Source organism: Podarcis cretensis, assembly GCF_951804945.1.
Source record: "Podarcis cretensis genome assembly, chromosome: 3".
NCBI lineage: Eukaryota > Metazoa > Chordata > Lepidosauria > Squamata > Lacertidae > Podarcis > Podarcis cretensis.
This window is the reverse complement of record NC_137172.1, coordinates 120,889,084-120,908,650: the sequence shown is the minus strand read 5'-3', so window position 1 is coordinate 120,908,650 and position 19,567 is coordinate 120,889,084. Positions and strand designations below refer to the sequence as shown.

General features: G+C 42.2%; 2 protein-coding genes across 2 annotated transcripts in view; both read left to right on the top strand.

The window, feature by feature from the left end:
- Positions 1-642: 642 nt before the first annotated feature.
- Positions 643-17,063, top strand: LOC307212498 (cytochrome P450 2K6-like). Its single transcript, XM_079969933.1, has 9 exons — positions 643-921; positions 5,773-5,935; positions 6,769-6,918; positions 7,776-7,936; positions 8,467-8,640; positions 10,649-10,796; positions 14,536-14,720; positions 15,091-15,232; positions 15,904-17,063. Exons 1-9 carry the CDS (start codon positions 739-741, stop codon positions 16,089-16,091), a joined length of 1,494 nt encoding a protein of 497 aa, XP_079826059.1. The 5' UTR covers positions 643-738; the 3' UTR covers positions 16,092-17,063.
- Positions 17,064-17,200: 137 nt separating this feature from the next.
- Positions 17,201-19,567, top strand: part of LOC307213500 (uncharacterized protein) — a gene marked incomplete at its 3' end in the record, with an annotated part of 43,525 nt that continues 41,158 nt past the window's right edge. The window contains exon 1 of the mRNA XM_079971418.1: positions 17,201-18,881. Within this exon, the coding sequence (XP_079827544.1) occupies positions 18,699-18,881 (183 nt within the window). The 5' untranslated portion in view covers positions 17,201-18,698. The remainder of the gene's footprint in view (positions 18,882-19,567) is intronic.

Genomic DNA, 19,567 nt, shown 5'->3' with positions numbered 1-19,567 from the left:
AGTCCCAAGGATCGGGGCCAGTGCATTCCCCACCAGGGAGAGAAGATAAGGCAGGGCTGACCACGCCTCCATCAGAAAGTCGGACAACGGAGGAGAGGTCAGATCCGGCCAGTGTCCCGGAAGAGGGAAGCAGTGACCGAAGTAGTGTAACGGTTAGGAGAAAGGTCACTGGGCTGGCGCGAGAGGCAAGTTCAAATGTACAGGAGCGCGGGACAGCAGAGAATGAGGATTGGGAACCAGGTCCTAAAGCCCGCCGGAGGGAGGGGGAGGAGCTAAGCGACTCAGCGTCGGAATGCCCCAGCGGGCAGGAGGACCCAGAGGAGGAGAGAGCAGCGTAAAAGGTGGAGCAGGGCTAGGATCTTAAACTGGTGTCATAGGGGAGGAGACTCAGACGGGACTTCGCCGATCTAGGGTTTAAGACGTAGGGCTGCACGCTGTGGCTTTGAAATGGAAACTGAACTTCAATAAAGACTTTTGTACATTACTACACCCTAGCGTTGGTCCTCTGTGAGCTGGGACCTAGAGGCAGCTCTGACAGCAAATAATCCAATGTACAGCTTTGAATAGTCGAGGAGAAGAAAACGGGACACATTTACTGGATGGTTTAATGATTTGCTCGAAACAGTACCTAGCACAATATATATGTTGCTCACTGCAGTTGCAAGACATTGTCCTTGACCAAACTACCCTGTAGCTTTCATTAAAACCATTGCAAAACAAATTGCTTGCTGAAACGAAATGGATTGGACGGAGCCGATTCCAGCGTTGTTCCTCTTTATCCTTCTGATTTCCTTCGTTTTGAAACTGGGCACTTTCTGGAACAAGAGCTCCCAAAATCTTCCACCAGGACCAAGGCCTTTACCTCTCACTGGGAATCTCCACATCATGGATCTGAAGACGCCTTACAGAACCATGTTAAAGGTAAAGCTTCTGGTTCTTCCCATGCAAAAGCTAAAGGGTACTGGGACAGCCCAGTCAGCAGAAAGGGGTAATAATAATAATAATAATAATAATAATAATAATAATAATAATAATAATTTTGTTCTTTTAAACCCTATAAATCTCATCTTCCTTTTGTGTGCTACAGAACCTCCTCTTAGCTTTCCCAATAAATAGTCATAGGACCAAGTTGCAATTTATAACTGGTAATTTGAACAAGATGTCTGGTGTCAAATCATGTTTGACTCTGTCTCCATTTTCAAGGATGCAAAATTGCAACGTCCTCCTTCAGCCTATCTTTCTAGATTTGAGAGGTGCCATTAAAGGTATAATCACATTCATCCTTATAACTGACTATTCTGTTCTGGTTTTCCGAGCATTCCTAGGAAATATTTGTGCTGCTGCAACTGAATAACAATACTAATAAGTTAATAATAATTTATTATTTATACCCCGTCCATCTGTCTGGGTATCCCCGGGCACTCTGGGCGGCTCCCAACAAATTAAAAACACGATAAAGCATCAAACATTGAAAACTTCCCTAAAAAGGACTGCCTTCAGGTGTGTCTTCTAAAAGTCAGATAGTTGTTTATTACCTTGACATCTGATGGGAGGGTGTTCCACAGGGCAGGTGCCACTACCGAGAACACCCTCTGTATGTTTCCCTGTAACCTCATTTCTCGCAGTGAGGGAACTGGCAGAAGTCCCTCGGCCATGGACCTTGGATGATGGGGGTGGAGACATTCCTTTAGGTATACTGGGCTGAGGACGTTTAGTGCTTTACATGTCAGCACCAACACTTTGAATTGTGCTCAGAAACGTACTGGGAAGCCAATCTAGGTCTTTCAGAACTGGTGTTATATGGTCTTATAGTCACCAGTCTAGCAGTTGCAGTTTCTGGGTCACCTTCAAAAGTAGCCCCACGTACAGCGTGTTGCAGTAGGGAGATAATCAGAGCATGCACCACTCTGGTGAGACAGTCTGCAGGCAGGTAGGGTCTCAGCCTGCATACCAGATGGAGCTGGTAGATAGCTGCCCCGGACAGAGAATTGAGTTGCGCCCCCATGGACAGCTGTGAGTCCAAAATGACTCCCATGCTGCACTCCTGGTCCTTCAGGGCCACAGCTGCCCCATTCAGGACCAGAGACTCCCACACACCTGCCTGCCCCCTGTCTCCCCAAAACAGTACTTCTGTTTTGTCAGGATTCAACCTCAACCTCAATCTGTCACCTGCCATCCAACCACCTCCCAACATTCACACAGGACCTTCAACGCTTTCACTGGATCTGATTTAAAAGAGAGGTAGAGCAGGTTATCATCCACATACTGATGAACACCCTGCCCAAACCCCCTGAAGATCCCTCACAGAGGCTTCATATAGATGTTAAAAAGCATGGGGGGGGGGGGAGGACAGAACCCTTTGGTGAGAGGTGAAAGCCCAGGGGTCTGAACACTTATCCCCAAACACCACTTTCTGGACACAGTCCAGAAGGAAGGAGCAAAACCACTGCATAACAGTGCCCACAGCTCTCAGCCCCTCTAGACAGTCCAGAAGGATGTTATGGTCAATGGTATCAAAAGCTGCTGAGAGATCCAGCAGAACTAGGAAACAGCTTTCACCTTTGTCCCTAGCCTAACAGAGATATTAACCAGCACGACCACGGCAGTTTCAGTCTCATGATGAGGCCAGAATCCCGATTGGAAGGGATCCAAGTGGGCTGCATCCTCCAGGCGTGCTTGGAGCTGTTCAGCAACCACCTTGCCCAAGAATGGAAGATTTGAGACTGAGTGATAGTTGGCCATATTGGCTGGGTTCAAATATTTATTTTTTAATAAGCAGTTTTATAACCACCACTTTCAGTGGGTCTGGGAAGGCTCTTTAACAGAGGGAAGCATTCACCACCCCACAGAGCTTTTATGAGCCAGGATGGGCAAGGATGAAGGAGACAGGTGGTCAGTTTCACTCGTCCAAGCAGCCTGTCCACATCCTCAGAGGTAACACATTGGAATTCCAGAATTCCAGCACTCTCCCGCCCCGGCCCTGCTCCCATGGTGGAGTCTACTGAACTGGATGAAAGGGCTGAGCTGCTGTATCATGAGTCCAGCAACTGTTGCTGCTACAGCTATTAGTAGCAAATGTCTTGAAGACCATTGTGGCATAGACAGTGCTCTTTTAATTTATCATTATGTTATTTGGATTCTGTTTTGCATGGTGATTTGCAAAGATACAAAAAGGGAATTCATTCCACAAAATTACTATTCTTAAGTCGTATGTTTTCAGCTCGGTCCAAGGCACAATGACATGGAAGTAATTTCTACCAACTTCTATAGTAGTTTGTATTTTGGATTTGATATCCTGCTTTACCATTACCCTAAGGAGTTTCAAAGAGGCTCACAATCTCCTTTCCCCTCCTTCCCCACAACAAACACTCTGTGAGGTGAGTGAGGCTGAGAGACTTCAGAGAAGTATGACTAGCCCAATAGTAGTTATTGGGGGAAAACTGATACTAGTCTAACGGTCAAACTTTGCTACTAGATTCTGTGGAATGGCCTTTTCTCTTAGGTAAATGTGCAAGCTAATGCAGTCTTGGTTCTGTCAGAGATGATTTACATTAATATATTCTTTGGGTATACCAGAACTCTCTTTCTCGGGGACTTCCGGAGGCGGCGCCTCCGACAATGGCGGATTCTCCCTGATTTAGAGGGAGACAGCTCCACAGAAACCGGGTCTTACCGCTGCAGCGAAGCGGGGACCCTTTCGAAAATTGCAGGCAGAAGAAGCCTGCGACCGTGGGACTCGACTCGGCGGGCACCGTTTGCGCCCCTCTGTTTGGCAAAGGAGCTCTACAAAGGGCTCCGGAGTGAGACGGGGGTTGGCGTGGTGCTGAGAGTCAATCGCTACTTCTGTGGAGTGAAGCTGCACAGCCAGAGTCGGAGAGCGCTGTCCTTTTTCCTATGCCAATTTGGACTTCAAACAACAACCCGTGAGTAGGACAATTGAAACTTGTGGATCAAATTATACCTTTGAATTAGAGCCGAGACGGGAAGGTGTGAATAGGAAGTCCGCCTCCTGCTCTTTGTAGAAAGATCAAAGCAAAGACTTTATAAGCTAAAAGCCGTAAATTGACAGCCTGGAATTTCCTGCTCTTTTAACTACCAAATCCCCCTAGACGGCAGGAGGATAGGGGGGAAACAAATCGTGACTTTGCAAATCCTGCAGAGAGTAATTTAAGAAAATAAGTCTTCACTGTTCCTAACCTGGGGACGGAATGAAAGGAAAGAAACTGTCGGTGGTGCCTATAATAGGAATATAAGAAAACTGACAGATAGAATTGGAAGGAAAAATAAGTCCAATGCTGCCTTCTGCCTGTTTGCTTTAGATTGAAAGGAAACAAAAAATCTGAAAATTGAAAGTAACTTTTACTTTCCCTTGTTGGATACACTGTAAAAATGGATGCTAAAAAGTAACTATCCCCCTAGAGGAGGTCTGCCAGTGCTTTTGTTTTATTCTATAAAGAGAACATAGCAGCTGGGAAAATCAGACCGTGGGACCAGCTTTCTGACCTTGACAGAATGATGAGAGAGGAAGTTTTATCAGCCCTGGACAAAATATATGATGTGCTGCAACAGATGGATGAGAAAGTGTCTCTTATGAATCAAGAGACGGCCTACATTTTAGCTGCAGTTAACAAGGAGGTGCCAATGGAATGTACAGTTACAGAAACTGCACAACAATCTACCCAGGATATTGACTTAGGGCAAGTGCATGAGGTTATGAATGTATCTCATAAGACACAGAGTCTTCAAGTTTTACAGGATCAGAAGCCGCAACATTGGGAGATGGAATTCGCAGGACACTGGTTAAATTGTGGACTTAAGAGAGTTATTACCTTTGGTGGGATTGTGAAACAAGTGGAAGATTATCTTTGGAATGATTACCCTTTGGATTACAAACTAAATATTGGGGAGTGCAACACTGGGGAATGGGACAATTGGATAAAAGGAAATGAAGAATTTTACTACATAGAGTCCTCCAGAGATTGGCTCCCCAAAGAGAAAGAGAAGAAAATGCAAAAGATTACAACAGGGAACAAGGATCTATGTAACTACAAACAGAAACAAGAAAACTCGCAGAGGGGGCCTGGAAGTGACTTGAGAGCCTCAGACATTAGAACACCGGACTGACAAGGGTTAAAGACTTAAGGACTGACATTATCCAGAACCAGGAAAAGGGACGTTGGAGAAACTAAAAATGAGAAATGATTTTGTAATAAATTCATATTTATGGAATTAGTGTAATTCTAATGAAATATTAAGAGATGCTGGAAAGGAAGTAATTGGCTTTAGTAATGGTTTAAATCTAAGAATTTTAAAGATCTGAGGACAAGATAAAATTAATGAAATTAACGTAAGATAAAATGAAGTGGTTTGAGTAATAAGGGGAAATAAGATTTTGTAAGAATGGTATGATTATAAACGAAAATATGAGGTAAATATTACATGGGGACATATATTTAAGGGTAAGACAAGTGGCTATGAATTTGCTGGATTAACTTTAAAATGGAATACAAGGAGGGAGGTGAGAGGAAGTCAGGAAAATAAGTAAAAGAATGCTGAGAATTTGAAAGGAGAGATTTTTATTTTTTTTATTTTTCTTATCCTTCTGTTTTTTGTGTGGAATTTTGATTTTTGATTGTTGTAATTTTTCTTTTTTTGTCTTTGATGTGTACTTTTTTTTATCTTGGTGGTCTTTTTTCTTGAGGAAACCTAATCAAATATTAATTAAAAAAAAAAAGAACTCTCTTTCTCACTTTTTCTTCTGTTGAATTCCAGTTGTCAAAGCAATATGGCCCTGTCTTCAGCATCCAAATGGGACCCCAGAAAACTGTGGTGTTGACAGGATATGAGACAGTAAAGGAGGCTCTGGTTAATCAGGCGGACGCATTTGCTGACAGGCCCATCGTTCCAATGTTTCAAGAGTTTGCACAAGGCTTTGGTGAGGACCCTCCCTTTCTATTGGAACTGGTAATGCTTGCAGACACACACTGGTCCCACCAGGTGAACACAATCTGTTCCCAAGAAATGGTTTGTAAGATGAGTGTTTGCAAAGCAAGTCAACAACATCCATTGTTTCCTGTGAGGGAAATCCTTGTGACTTTTTCAACCAACCTCAGTGCCTTTGACATTGACAGAGTATCTGCAGGCATTAGGCTGAGAATGTGTCACAAAAAATGTCAAATGTGGATTTCTGCAGATCAAGCTAAAATGTTAAAAAGAGTAGACCAGGCCAGCCTTTTTGATCTTGACTTTCAGTGGCTCAGTGGGGCTCTGTTGAAGAAACAAAAATGGAGACCAGTTAAAGGAAACCTCTCCCATTCCCACCTTCTTCCCAACAGTCATATTGTAGAGCTGGGGGAGAATGGAGCAGGAGAATGTAATAGTTGTCACAATTCAATTGTGAATGATTGTCACATGGAAAAGTAATGCCACACACCATTTTCTAGCCCAGCCCAAACAGAGAGGAAAAATGAAGGAGGCATAATGTCTGCCCATGGAATACAAATAACAAGCTGAGTTCTGCTGTGATGCCTAACATGTACAAACCACCCTCTACTCTACCCTACACTTTATAATGGAAAATATTGATCAATGTGTTCTCAGGTCATGGTCTGATGACACATCTGCCAGCTACTTTGTCAAAGCTCAGAAGTCTGAGTCTGAATGGGAGAACAGCTGGGATCCATTCTCAGTTCCATGGAAGAAATGCAGAACATAATTTATTGATTCAATGGCCATGCAAACATGAAACCTTTCTTCCTGTCTCTTCAGGTTTAACTCTGTCTAATAGTGAAAACTGGAAAGTAATGCGGCGGTTTGCTTTAAGCACATTGCGGGACTATGGAATGGGAAAGAAGACCATAGAGGACAGAATTGTTGAGGAATGCAGTGTCCTGATAAAGAAATTTGAATCTTACGAAGGTGGGTTGGTGTTTTCCTCTGGTGAATAGCTACACAACTGTTGTTTAAAGGTGCCAAGACTATTGTGTTACATATTCCTAACTTCCAGAAGCACAGATCCCAAGGTTTTACTAACTATTGTTCTGTTCCTGTAATGTGCAGATTGTACTGCAATAACTCCTGTGACTCCCAAGCAGGTCTTAGCCTAGCTATGGCCACATCCAGCAGCACTTAGGATCAGTTTCTTTTATAAATGAGGTCTACTCATAGGTAAGCTGCCAGTGGGGACTTAAGACAACATGAACAGACTTAAAAACAATGCTCTTTCCATACTTTGAATTTCTGTGGAGATGTTCAGGGAGGCAGGAGAGGATATATTGTTTAATTATATCCTCCCTAACTTGCGTTAGCAAGTTCTATATCTTAGCAGAGTTTAAACGCATAGTGGTTTGCTTGTTGCAGGCTCGTCTGAGCTTCTCTATATAAGTTTCCTGGTAAGATCCCTTCTTTTCCCTCTTAAAAAAGAATAGAAACGACAATCTTATTAAAGTCAATAGAAAAGTAGTTTACTCACATTCATTCAGTTCATGGATGGATGGATCCCTCAAGGCAGACTTAGGTTACAAAAGTATATATACATGTGGAACTATCCCAGCAGCAGCAAAGAAGGAGGTGTGCTCCCCTAACCCAGATTAGGCCACACCCACATCTAGTCACATGCAGAGGAAGTTTGCAGAGGAAACACAAAGTTTTCTCCTGGCTGGTAGAAAGCATCCACTAGCATGTCCATTCTAGGAATGTTGTACTCGACTCCTATGTGTTTTACATCCCACATTTTAAAAAGAATATTTTTGCTTAACTGTCATAATTATTTCTAGGAAACCCATTTGAGACCACCACAATTATGAATGCAGCTGTTGCCAATATTATAGTGGCCATACTACTAGACAAGCGATTTGATTATGAAGATCCCACATACATAAGACTTCTGAAGTTGGTCAGTGAAAATGTCCGGCTTTTCGGAAGCTCTTCAGTCCTGGTAATCTATTCTTTTCCAATAAAACAAACAGTTGATTGTAATGACATTGTATGCAAAGTGGGCAGGGCAACCTGTTTATTGTATATTGTTCAGGGTTCACTACAAAACATAGAATATTCATATCTTGAGAAACCTGGTGCTAATTCAAAATATTTAGAAAACTCACACGGTACATTCATCCCGTAACTATAATAACGTATCTTTTGCACACACGCTTTCTGGCCTCACTGCCATCGGGGCTCCAAGGACAAGGAAGAACAAGTGATAGTCGGTTCCATGATGGCTCAGAAGGGGCCTCCAAGGGCAGATCTCCCTCTCTGAAGGCGAACCTCCAGAGGAGACCCTTCATAGCCTATTATTCTGGGGTTGCACGTAAATTATGCTATGCTGAGTTACCCCATCCCCCATTCCAAATGCCATTCAAGAGCTTTGTTTGTATTTGGGCAACCATGCTTTGAGAGAGCCAGCTGAGAGAACTGTACTGGCCTTTCTTAATGTTTCTTTCTTTTTTCACATTTTTATAATTTCAGCTGTATAACATGTTTCCTGCTCTTGGTTTTCTATTGGGGGCTCGTAAGACTATCATTCAAAACAGAGATGAACTGTTTGCCTTCATAAATGCCACCTTCATAAAACACCTCAGAGATCTGGATGAAAATGACCAGAGGAGCTTTATTGACTCATTTCTTATCCAACAGCAAGAGGTAATGGAGTCTTTTAAGTTGGCCCAAAATAAACGTTGACATTTTCAATTCATTTTTTTAAGGGCATATTTGTAAGTGAATGTATAAGGAATAGTCAGGAAGTCTCACTTCAGAAGGGACCAACCTGGCATATTTCCTCCCCTTTCCCAATAGTCAGCCATTGTTAATGTCTTACAGAAGATGCCTCTGCAGGGGCAAAGGTTGCATGCTCAACAGCATCCCTGATCAAGAAAACATGACAGTTGGGGTGTATGAGTTTACAGGGGTGGAATTATGGCAGATAGACCATTGGCTGCTGATGCTTCTGCAAAGAGAGATAATTATGCAGTGATGAGAGGTAATGGTTGCCTGACTCCCTTTTGATACAAGGGGGATGGGAAAATGCCTCGTGTACTCAGAAGAAGGCATTCTTCACACCGGAAGAGATAGGAAACTTTGTGGGTGGAGAGGCATATCGGAGCAAGGAAAAAACATTGGCCCATGCACTGCGCTTGTTGTTGTTGTTGGTGGTGGTGTTTAGTCGTTTAGTCGTGTCCGACTCTCTGTGACCCCATGGACCAGAGCACGCCAGGCACTCCTGTCTTCCACTGCCTCCCGCAGTTTGGTCAGACTCATGTTCGTAGCTTCGAAAACACTGTCCAACCATCTTGTCCTCTGTCGTCCCCTTCTCCTTGTGCCCTCACTCTTTCCCAAATCAGGGTCTTTTCCAGGGAGTCTTCTCATGATGCAGCCAAAGTATTGGAACCTCAGCTTCACTATCTGTCCTTCTAGTGAGCACTCAGGGCTGATTTCCTTAAGAATGGATAGGTTTGATCTTCTTAAAGTCCATGGGACTCTCAAGAGTCTCTTCCATCACCATAATTCAAAAGCATCAATTCTTTGGCCATCAGCCTTCTTTATGGTCCAGCTTTCACTTCCATACATCACTAATGGTGATAGCTTTAACTATACAGTGGTACCTTGGGTTAAAGATGCTTCAGGTTTCAGACGCTCAGGTTACAGACTCTGCTAACCCAGAAATAGTACCTCGGGTTAAGAACTATTGGTGGTACTCTTCCTGTTGGAAAGTGTGGCAGAAGTGAGTTGCAATCTCCAAAATATGGAGGGCACTACATTGTGTATCGCAATTTAATGAAACATTTCCAGATGAATATGTGGTATTTCAGTGTGTATGCTGCTTATGTGAGGCAGGTTACTCCACAGTAGGGAAGCATTTGCTCTTTGGCAATAGGCCAGGAATTTATCCTCCTCCCTCTTAACCACCACAGTTAAGATTCTTCCCTTTTCTCCTTCCTCCCTTCACTCCCCTCTGACTCCCAGCGGGACAGGCTGCTATTACAACCAGAAACTCTGTTGGTGTTACTCTTCGTGTTGGAAAGTGTGGCTGAGGGGAATAGCAATCTCCAAAATATGAAGGGCACCACATTGTCTATCTCAGTTTAATGAAACAGTTCCAGATGAATATGTGGTATTTCTGTGTAATTTTTCCATTTTAGACAATGAGTAAATACATTAAAGATGTTCAACTCAGAACCATATATGTCAGCAGAAAACAACACTTTATGTTGACCTTGATTTCATATCTCCACAAGTGTTCACCAGAAATGCTGCCTTCCATGTATGCAGTCATATAATACTCTTGCAGGTTAAGCACTGGCTGAGCAGTTAAGCACCACGATTAGCATCAGAGAAGAAGGAGCTGGATTGCCAAGCCTCCCCAACCTCCTCTCTTAGCTGGTAGATGGAGAACAACAGCTGTGACTATGGAGAAGCTAGATGTTTTGGGGTGTTGATGCTGAGCCCCTCCATCTTAGGCTTGGGTTGTATACATGTGTAAATAAACCCTATATTATCATGATGGCATAGTCTGGAAGACCTGGAATCTCTCACTACTTAGCGATTGTGTTGATGTGCAATGATGGGTCCTGTCAGGTTTTCATCTTTATCTTTGCACTTGAAATTTTCTCACTCCATTCATTTTAACCAGTTCATACTCTTTGCAACCCAGGAGGAGGAGAAGAACAAGATGAATGCATATTTCCACAACGAAAACTTAAAAACTGTTGTGGCCGACTTATTTGGTGCTGGCACGGAGACAACTTCTACCACACTGTGCTGGGGACTGTTACTAATGATGAAATATCCTGAAATTCAGAGTGAGTGCTTTTCATCGGCTTGGCACCAATTAATCTGAGATATCTTAATTCCAGTTATATGTAACTATTAGAAAGTGTGTGTGTGTGTGTGTGTGTGTGTGTGTGTGTGTGTGTGTGTGTCACAACAATTATTCAATCCTAAATTTAAAATTTCAATCTGGACACCCTTCTCCCTTTCTGTGGTTTTTACATTTCATTTCATCTTCCTACATCATTTAGATATATATTTCCGTATATATCCCATATGTATATTGAAACAGAAGGTTTTTACATTAATCCTCCCAATGTCTTAGTATGTTTACAGTTTGTTTGTAAATACTCTATAAACCATTTCCATTCCTTTCATTCCTTTTTAGGTAGTTCCGATTCCAAACTTCCCGAAAGAAAAGCTAATGTTTTTTTAAACATCTTAAATATCTTTTTCAGTTCATTATATATCATTTCCCAGTAAGCTTTAACTTTATTAGTAGAACACCACATATAAAAAAGTCTACCTTCTTTGTCTTTACATTTCCAGCACATATTCAGTTTGGGTTTATACATTTTAGCCAATCTATTAGGTGTTAGGTCCCATCTATATGGGACGCGGGTGGTGCTGTGGGTTAAACCACAGAGCCTAGGGCTTGCTGATCAGAAAGTCGGCGGTTCGAATCCCCGCGATGGGGTGAGCTCCCGTTGTTCAGTCCCTGCTCCTGCCAACCTAGCAGTTTGAAAGCACGTCAAATTGCAAGTAGATAAATAGGTACCGCTCCGGCGGGAAGGTAAACGGCGTTTCCGTGCACTGCTCTGGTTTGCCAGAAGCGGCTTAGTCCTGCTGGCCACATGACCCGGAAGCTGTACACCGGCTCCCTTGGCCAATAAAGCGAGATAAGCACCACAACCCCAGAGTCGTCCCCGACTGGAACTAATGGTCAGGGGTCCCTTTACCATCTATATAACATTTTCATATAGTTTTCTCTTAAACTATAAATTGCTCCAAATTTTATATCCACCTTTGATAAACTTTCCCATACATCCGTTTTTATATTATTAACAATATCTATTGCCCAGTGTATCCTTGAAGATTTCACTTGTTCATCCTTTCTCTCCCATTCTAATAACATCTTATACATTTTAGATATCACTTTAACATTACAGTTTAATAGGTCTCTTTCCAGTTCTGATGCTTGTTCCCTAACGCTGCCACTTCATATCCTTTTTAAATACTTCATTCAAATGATGATATTGTAACTATGTTGTTAACTTCTCTGATAAAACCTTAAATTATTTTACTTTAAATTCTCCAAAGGTGAAAGTCATAGTGGTGTTTTCGTCTCCAACAGGTTTCTGTTTTTAGTGTTTCTGTTTTAAATATTTAAAACACTTTTCCACTCTATTTCTTGGTTTATTATCATTGAATATTGCATTTGCAACATCTTGACATGCTGTTTCACTATCTCTTTTCAAGGGAAATTTATTAATTGTTTCCCTTTCCCTTTTATTTCTTGTAACATTTCTTGTTTTTTTCTGCTCTCTTATATTTGTTTGGTATGCGCTTTGCTATGTAAAAAAAAACCACCCCTACATTACCACTTTACTCACATCCCATACCACCTTTAAATCTATCTCTTGCCACTTACCATCTGGCCTGGGGCGGGGCCTGAAGCCTCACAAGTACTGCTTGGTGCTTGCTGCCTGCTGCCCAGGAGGACTCCCCTGTCCCCTGAGTGAGTGCTTGAGGGCCCTGCTCTTGCCACTTACCATCTGGCCTGGGGCGGGGCCTGAAGCCTCAAAAGGACTGCTTGGTGCTTGCTGCCTGCTGCCCAGGAGGACTCCCCTGAGTGAGTGCCTGAGGGCCCTGCTCTTGCCAGGTGCGCAGCCTGGGAGTCATTTTGGACTCACAGCTGTCCATGGAGGCACAGGTCAAATCTGTGTCCAGGGCAGCTGTATACCAGCTCCATCTGGTATGTAGGCTGAGACCCTATCTGTCTGCGGACTGTCTCACCAGAGTGGTGCATGCTCTGGTTATCTCCCGCTTGGACTACTGCAATGCACTCTACGTGGGGCTACCTTTGAAGGTGACCCGGAAACTACAACTAATCCAGAATGCGGCAGCTAGACTGGTGACTGGGGGCGGCCGCTGAGACCATATAACACCGGTCTTGAAAGACCTACATTGGCTCCCAGTACGTTTCCGAGCACAATTCAAAGTGTTGGTGCTGACCTTTAAAGCCCTAAACGGCCTCGGTCTAGTATACCTGAAGGAGCGTCTCCACCCCCATCATTCTGCCCGGACGCTGAGGTCCAGCGCCGAGGGCCTTCTGGCGGTTCCCTCATTGCGAGAAGCAAAGCTACAGGGAACCAGGCAGAGGGCCTTCTCGGTAGTGGCGCCCGACCTGTGGAACGCCCTTCCAGCAGATGTCAAAGCGATAAACAACTACCTGACATTCAGAAGACATCTTAAGGCAGCCCTGTTCAGGGAAGTTTTTAACATGTGATATTTTACTGTATTTTTGCTTTCTATGGAAGCCGCCCAGAGTGGCTGGGGAGGCCCAGCCAGATGGGCGGGGTATAAATAATAAAATATTATTATTATTATTATTATTATTATTATTATTATTATTATTATTATTTAAATTAATTTCAAAATAATCCTTTAATTTTTTGCCCCCTTTTCTAATATTTCTTGATTTAATAAATTTTATAATTTACTAATTTTTCATTTACTCTCCATCTCATCGGGAAACTTGTCTCTGTTCTTAATTCCACTGTTAAAGAGTTGTAGTCTCGTAATGTTCTTGATTTCTGCCCTCTTTACCTTAGTATAAAAATCTTTAGAAGTCCATACAGAGTTTTTTCCAGCTTGCAGAATAATTTGCAGTCAAATAAAATGTACTGTGGGTGTTTTTCTCTCCAAATGTCAATTAAACTTAAATTGTCAGTCATCCTAAAAAAAGGCATTCAGTAGCTTGCCTTCTTTTGTTTCATTTTTTCTTATACTCCTGTCCCAATCTAGGGAGGCTACACCATTCATATCACCCATCAAAATCACCTTTTCATTCAAATGTTCAAATAATATTTCTTCTAGCCCCTAATGAAAATCGGGTGTATTTTCCCATTATCAATATTCTTCCTTGTTCATCTTTGAATAATTGTTTTGGGTCCAAATCTGGTTTTATACACATTACAACTCCTCTCTTTTTTGTTATATCAGAAGGTACAAAGTTCTTCCCCAACCTTTTATTTAAGTTTTATTTATCCAAGTTTAACTTCTTTACAACATGTTCAATTTTATTCCCTTTAGTCTTATTATTTAGCCTATTTACATTCCAAGTTAGAATTTTCAAAGCCATCCTGTTCCATATTTATTTCTCTTTCACCTCCACCTCTGTTGAATCGTCCTCTTCCTGTCCAGCTTTCTGTCCAAATGTTCTTTCTCCAACTAACTTTTCCCCATATTTTCTCCAAAATTTGTCTTGCCTTTATATGTAAAAGATACCACCTCAAGATATTCCCAGCAGTAATATTTCAATAATCATCCTGGATGAATTTCTCTCCATCAGTTTATCAGGTTATTGGCAAAAATGTTTGTTTGTCCTGTTTTAAAATACCTTGGCCTAGAGATTAAATTTGCAAGCCTAGGGAATTGGAGAACCAGTTTATGGCAGTTTTATGCTTCAAGTATTAATATCTTAAGAGACCAAGGTCAAGGAGATAATCTTGGCAGAAAAATTAATGCTTTTCTTTTAATTTCCCCCAGCAAAGGTCCAAGAAGAAATTGCAAAGGTTGTTGGATCTTCTCAGCCAAGGATTGAACACCGAACAAAAATGCCTTATACAGATGCCGTGGTCCATGAGATCCAGAGATTTGCTGATATTGTCCCAACCAACCTGCCACATGCCACAACTACAGATGTTACCCTCAATGGCTACTTCATTCCAAAGGTGATCCATTTCACTGAACTGCTGCCCACTAGTTACAATACATTTTAAGGCTTTCCTGGGAGTAAGCCCCTTGGACTTCAGTGTGGGTGACATCTGCTCAGACTTGTATAGGATTGCACCGTAAGCATGCAATCTACCCTTTGGAAGCTGTCAGGCATCAACTTCAACCCATTAAACAGATCTCAGTGGGAAGGAGCACAAGGTTGGAAAACAAACCATATCTGGTGGAAGATCATGACTTATATGTTAAAGTTTTTCAAACTAAAGACATTTCTCATATGAATTCAAATCTCTTTTCTACAGCACTCAATATTTATTGGACTAGAGGCATATGCTTTATTTTAAAATAACTCTCGCTTTGCTTTTGCAGGGGACTCATATCATACCGTTGCTGTCCTCTGTGCTGCATGATGAATCTCAATGGGAGAAACCACATAAATTCTATCCTGAGCATTTTCTTAATTCTGAAGGAAAATTTGTAAAGAGAGATGCTTTCATGCCTTTCTCTGCAGGTAACTTTTTTTTTCCTTCTTCTTCTTCTTCTTCTTTTTTTTTTTTTTTTTTTTTTTGCTTTTGTGTGTTTCTACATAATGTGTGCTTAGTCAATGGGATTTTTACATGCCTGGAATGTAGAATACTGTGCAAAGGTAAGGATCACATCAGTTGCTGTGGCCATTTCTGCCACCAGATCTGGCCACCATTGGGGTGTGGCCCCTGCAATGTTGCTCACCAGGGAATGTGGCCCTCAGGGTGAAAAAGATTCCTCTTCCCCCCAGTTTTCAGCATTGCAGGATGGCTCGTATTGGGAGTTCATAATTCTTTTAATATGGATACCATTAGCTGTTATTTTATTGCTGCAATTTAATCTGCTTTAAACTACAGTGGTACCTCAGTTTATGAACTTAATCCGTTTCAGAAGTCCATTCTTAAACCGAAACCGTTCTTAAACCAAGGTGCGCTTTCACTAATGAGGCCTCCTGCCACTGGTGCCCTTCCACCATTCAGATTCTGTTCTTAGACTGAGGTAACATTTGCAAACCGGGACACTACTTCTGGTTTTGCGGAGTTCGTAAAGCAAATCGTTCGTAAACAGGGCTGTTCTTAAACCGAGGTACCACTGTATTTGGGATGTTTTTAAGCAACTGATAAACCTGGTTTCTCTGCCCCCTGTGATTCGTTACAGGTCGGAGAGCATGTGTAGGTGAGACTCTTGCCAAAATGGAGCTCTTCCTCTTCTTCACAAGTCTCCTGCAGAGATTCACCTTCCAGCCACCCCCTGGAACATCTCAAGAAGACCTGGACCTTACTCCTGCTGTTGGGCTTACAACACCTCCCATGCCCTACCAACTCTGCGCTCTGCCACGTTTCTAAGACTCACAAGCTCCTGGATTGCTTTGTCAGGACCTCGTCCTACACTCGAGTAGGACCCTGGTCGAGTCACATGCCTGACTGGCATATTCTTTCCCTCCTGGTCGTTCGTTCGGGAGCTTCAAAAGCTTTCTTCAGCCTGAACATTACAGTGACCAATGCCAACAGACATTGGCACACTTAGGGATCCACAGAGTCTTCACAGCTTGTGTAACAGACCTCAGCAACTCAGCATTTTGGCTAATCTACTTTATTTACATATAAACACACACGGAGCACTGCAACATAGCTCCCTCTCTCTCTAGCATCAGACAGCAAAGAGAAAGAGCAAAGGACAATAGTCCCACTTCACAGAACACAGTAACACAAACATCCTGTCTCCATCACTTCCCACTTTGTGGAGTCAAAACATACACTGTCATGTGAAAGACAACAATCCCATGACTGCAACCACGGAGCAGGAATTCTAACATGCTTATCCTACCTGTTTTGCAATGCAAGCCTTTTTTAAACACCCCTGTTCAACAAGGGTATTTGAGTTGAATAGCCTACTGGTGGAATTGGTCCATGCTTTGTCACAAACATGAAGTGTTCCCCTTTACCTGCCATACTGCCGAATCCCATGAAACTAGCATTGGAGCATCTCTTACTTAAAACCTGGCTTGGCCCTGAGTTCTTATGACACTTGGGGCATAGAGATCAACCAACAAAGCTGGTTGCATGTATTCCCATGTTAACATATACTTTTAAATATCTTGAAGCATGGTATTCCCAAGTAGATGTGCAGTGAATTGTGACCAAGACAATAAAGGGTCTGGAAACCAAGCCTTATGAGGAATGGTTGAGGAAGTTGGGTATGTTAACTTCTGTGGCTCCAATGTATTCGGATTCTGAACTTTATTTGTTGATGTCAGGCAATGGCTTTGTTTCCTCCTGGTTCTTTAAAAACTCTGCCATAATAGATGCGTCAACTGGGTTTGCTTCTGGCATCTCCATGCTGTCAATTAGTTCAGTGACTTTCTGCTTCTGGCTTAGAATAAAACAACCATCTTTTCTCTGTATTTACACTCCTAGATAGTACAGTGGTACCTTGGTTTATGAACTTAATCCATTCCAGAAGTCCGTTCTTAAACCAAAGCGTTCTTAAACCAAGGCATGCTTTCCCATAGCAGCGGGGGACTCAATTTACAAATGGAACACACTCAACAGGAAGTGGAAAATGTCCTGCTTCCACGGCAAAGCTCACAAACCAAAACACTTACTTCTGGGTTTGCAGTGTTCTTAATCCAAGTTGTTCATAAACTAAGCCGTTCTTAAACCAAGATACCACTATAATGAACTTTCTCTGAGAGTCTGGGTAGCTTAAGGCTTCCCTCATCAACAGAATTCTGACTGGTTATATCAAAAATAAAAATGGGGGAAATGTGTCAAATTCAAAATCAAAATTTACCTCTCCAAAAGATGAAAAACTCAAAACCTTCTCTGCCTAGCTACTGCTCTGGGAGGGAAGAGGGAGCTAATCCCTTTCACATTGGAGTCAATGTAAATCACCATGTTATCACCAGGAAATAGAAAAAAAAATGTCCGCTTTGAATCTCTCTTCTCTCTTGTTTCTGTATATATATAATTTTTATTTATTTCCCATTTAATAATATACGTTCACAAAATTACAATCCGCTTTACGTCCCTGGCTCCTTAGAGCCTATCAACTTCCTTCCCTCCCACCTCATGGCTTTCAAAGTTAACCTTTACACCATTGTATTTTGTACGTTTTCCAATTCTAATTCCACTCATTACAAAATAATTCAAAATTTATATATAGAAAGGTAGAAAATTCCTCATTACAAGTCTTCAGACACCCCTGCTAGTGATGATAATTGCTTACAATAATCTTTCAGATATAGTCGTACCTTGTTTTGTGACTGGGATCCGTTCCAGAGCCCCAGCTGCTAGCCGAAAAGGACATAGGGCAAAGCCCCACATCTGCACTTCTACGCATGCATGAAGCACAATTTAGTGCTTCTTTTTTAGTGCAAACCCGGAAGTAACCATTCCGGTACTTCCGGGTTTGCAGCGGATGTTCGCTGGAATGGACGCTAGACGAAGCAGACATTTGCAGAGGTATTACTGTATTGTATAAATTTATTCCAGCCCTTTTGAAATGAGAGGATGCACTGCTTAGTTAGCACCCTTCCTTTCAAACTAAATGCTTTTGTCCCTAATTCAAGTTGAATAATTTCATCTGCAAATGATTTCACAATGCTGCTCTCTACTCCCAGGGTAACAAACAAACTAAGTTTACAGGTAATCCTGAGTGATAAGTTCGCTGCCTTCAAGAGCATTTTAATCTGTTCTGAAAGCATTAGTTTCTGCGAGTAAGCACCATTCACTTGAATAAACACTAAACTGAAAGGCAAATCATCCAATGTACAGCTCTGAATAGTTGTGGAGAAGAAAAAAATCGGAGGGATGGTTTAATGATTCGCTAGAGACATAACATAACATTATATATGGGCTGCTCCTTGCAGTTGGTAGACACTGTTGTTGACCGAATTGCACTGTGGCTTTCATTATAACCACTACCCCCAAAAAATTGCTTCCTGAAACAAAATGGATTGGATGGAGCCGATTCCAGCGTTGTTCCTCTTTATCCTTATGGTTTCCTTTGTTTTGAACCTGGGCACTTTCTGGAACAAGAGCTCCCAAAAGCTTCCACCAGGACCGAGGCCTTTACCTCTCATTGGGAATCTCCACATCATGGATCTGAAGATGCCTTTTAGAACCATGCTAAAGGTAAAGATTCCAGTTCTTCCCATGGCAAGGCTAAAGGGTACTGGGACAGCCCAGTCAGAAGAGTGGGGTATTATTATTATTATTATTATTATTATTACTACTACTACTACTACTACTACTACAACATTGCATTTTGTTCTCTTAGAGCCTATAAATCTCATCTCCCCTTGGCAATCTCATCTCCCCATGGCAAGGCTAAAGGGTACTGGGGCAGCCCAGTCAGATGAGCAGGGTAATAATAATAATAATAATAATAATAATAATAATAATACATTTTGCTCTTTTACAGCCTGTAAATCTCATCTCCCCTTTTTGTGCTACAGAACCTCCTCTTATCTTTCCCAATAAATAGTCATAGGACCAAGTTGCAATTTATAACTGGTAATTTGAACAAGGTGTCTGGTGTCAAATCACGTTTGACTCTGCCTCCATTTTCAAGAATGCAGAAGTGCCAGTGCAAACCTTACCAGCAGCCAGGACCTGTGCAGGAGGGCCCTTGCTTGCCCAGTTGCAAAGCTCAGGACATAAGCCATGTAAGTAGAGGTGCCCCCCCCCCCTACAAAAGGGTGTGTGTCAAGTATTTGATCAATGTCTTGGCTAAGTCTATCCCCGTCTTGTTATACTCTTGAATGCACCACCTGTTTGTAACATGGAAACCCATTTTGGGATGCTTGTACTTATTTTAC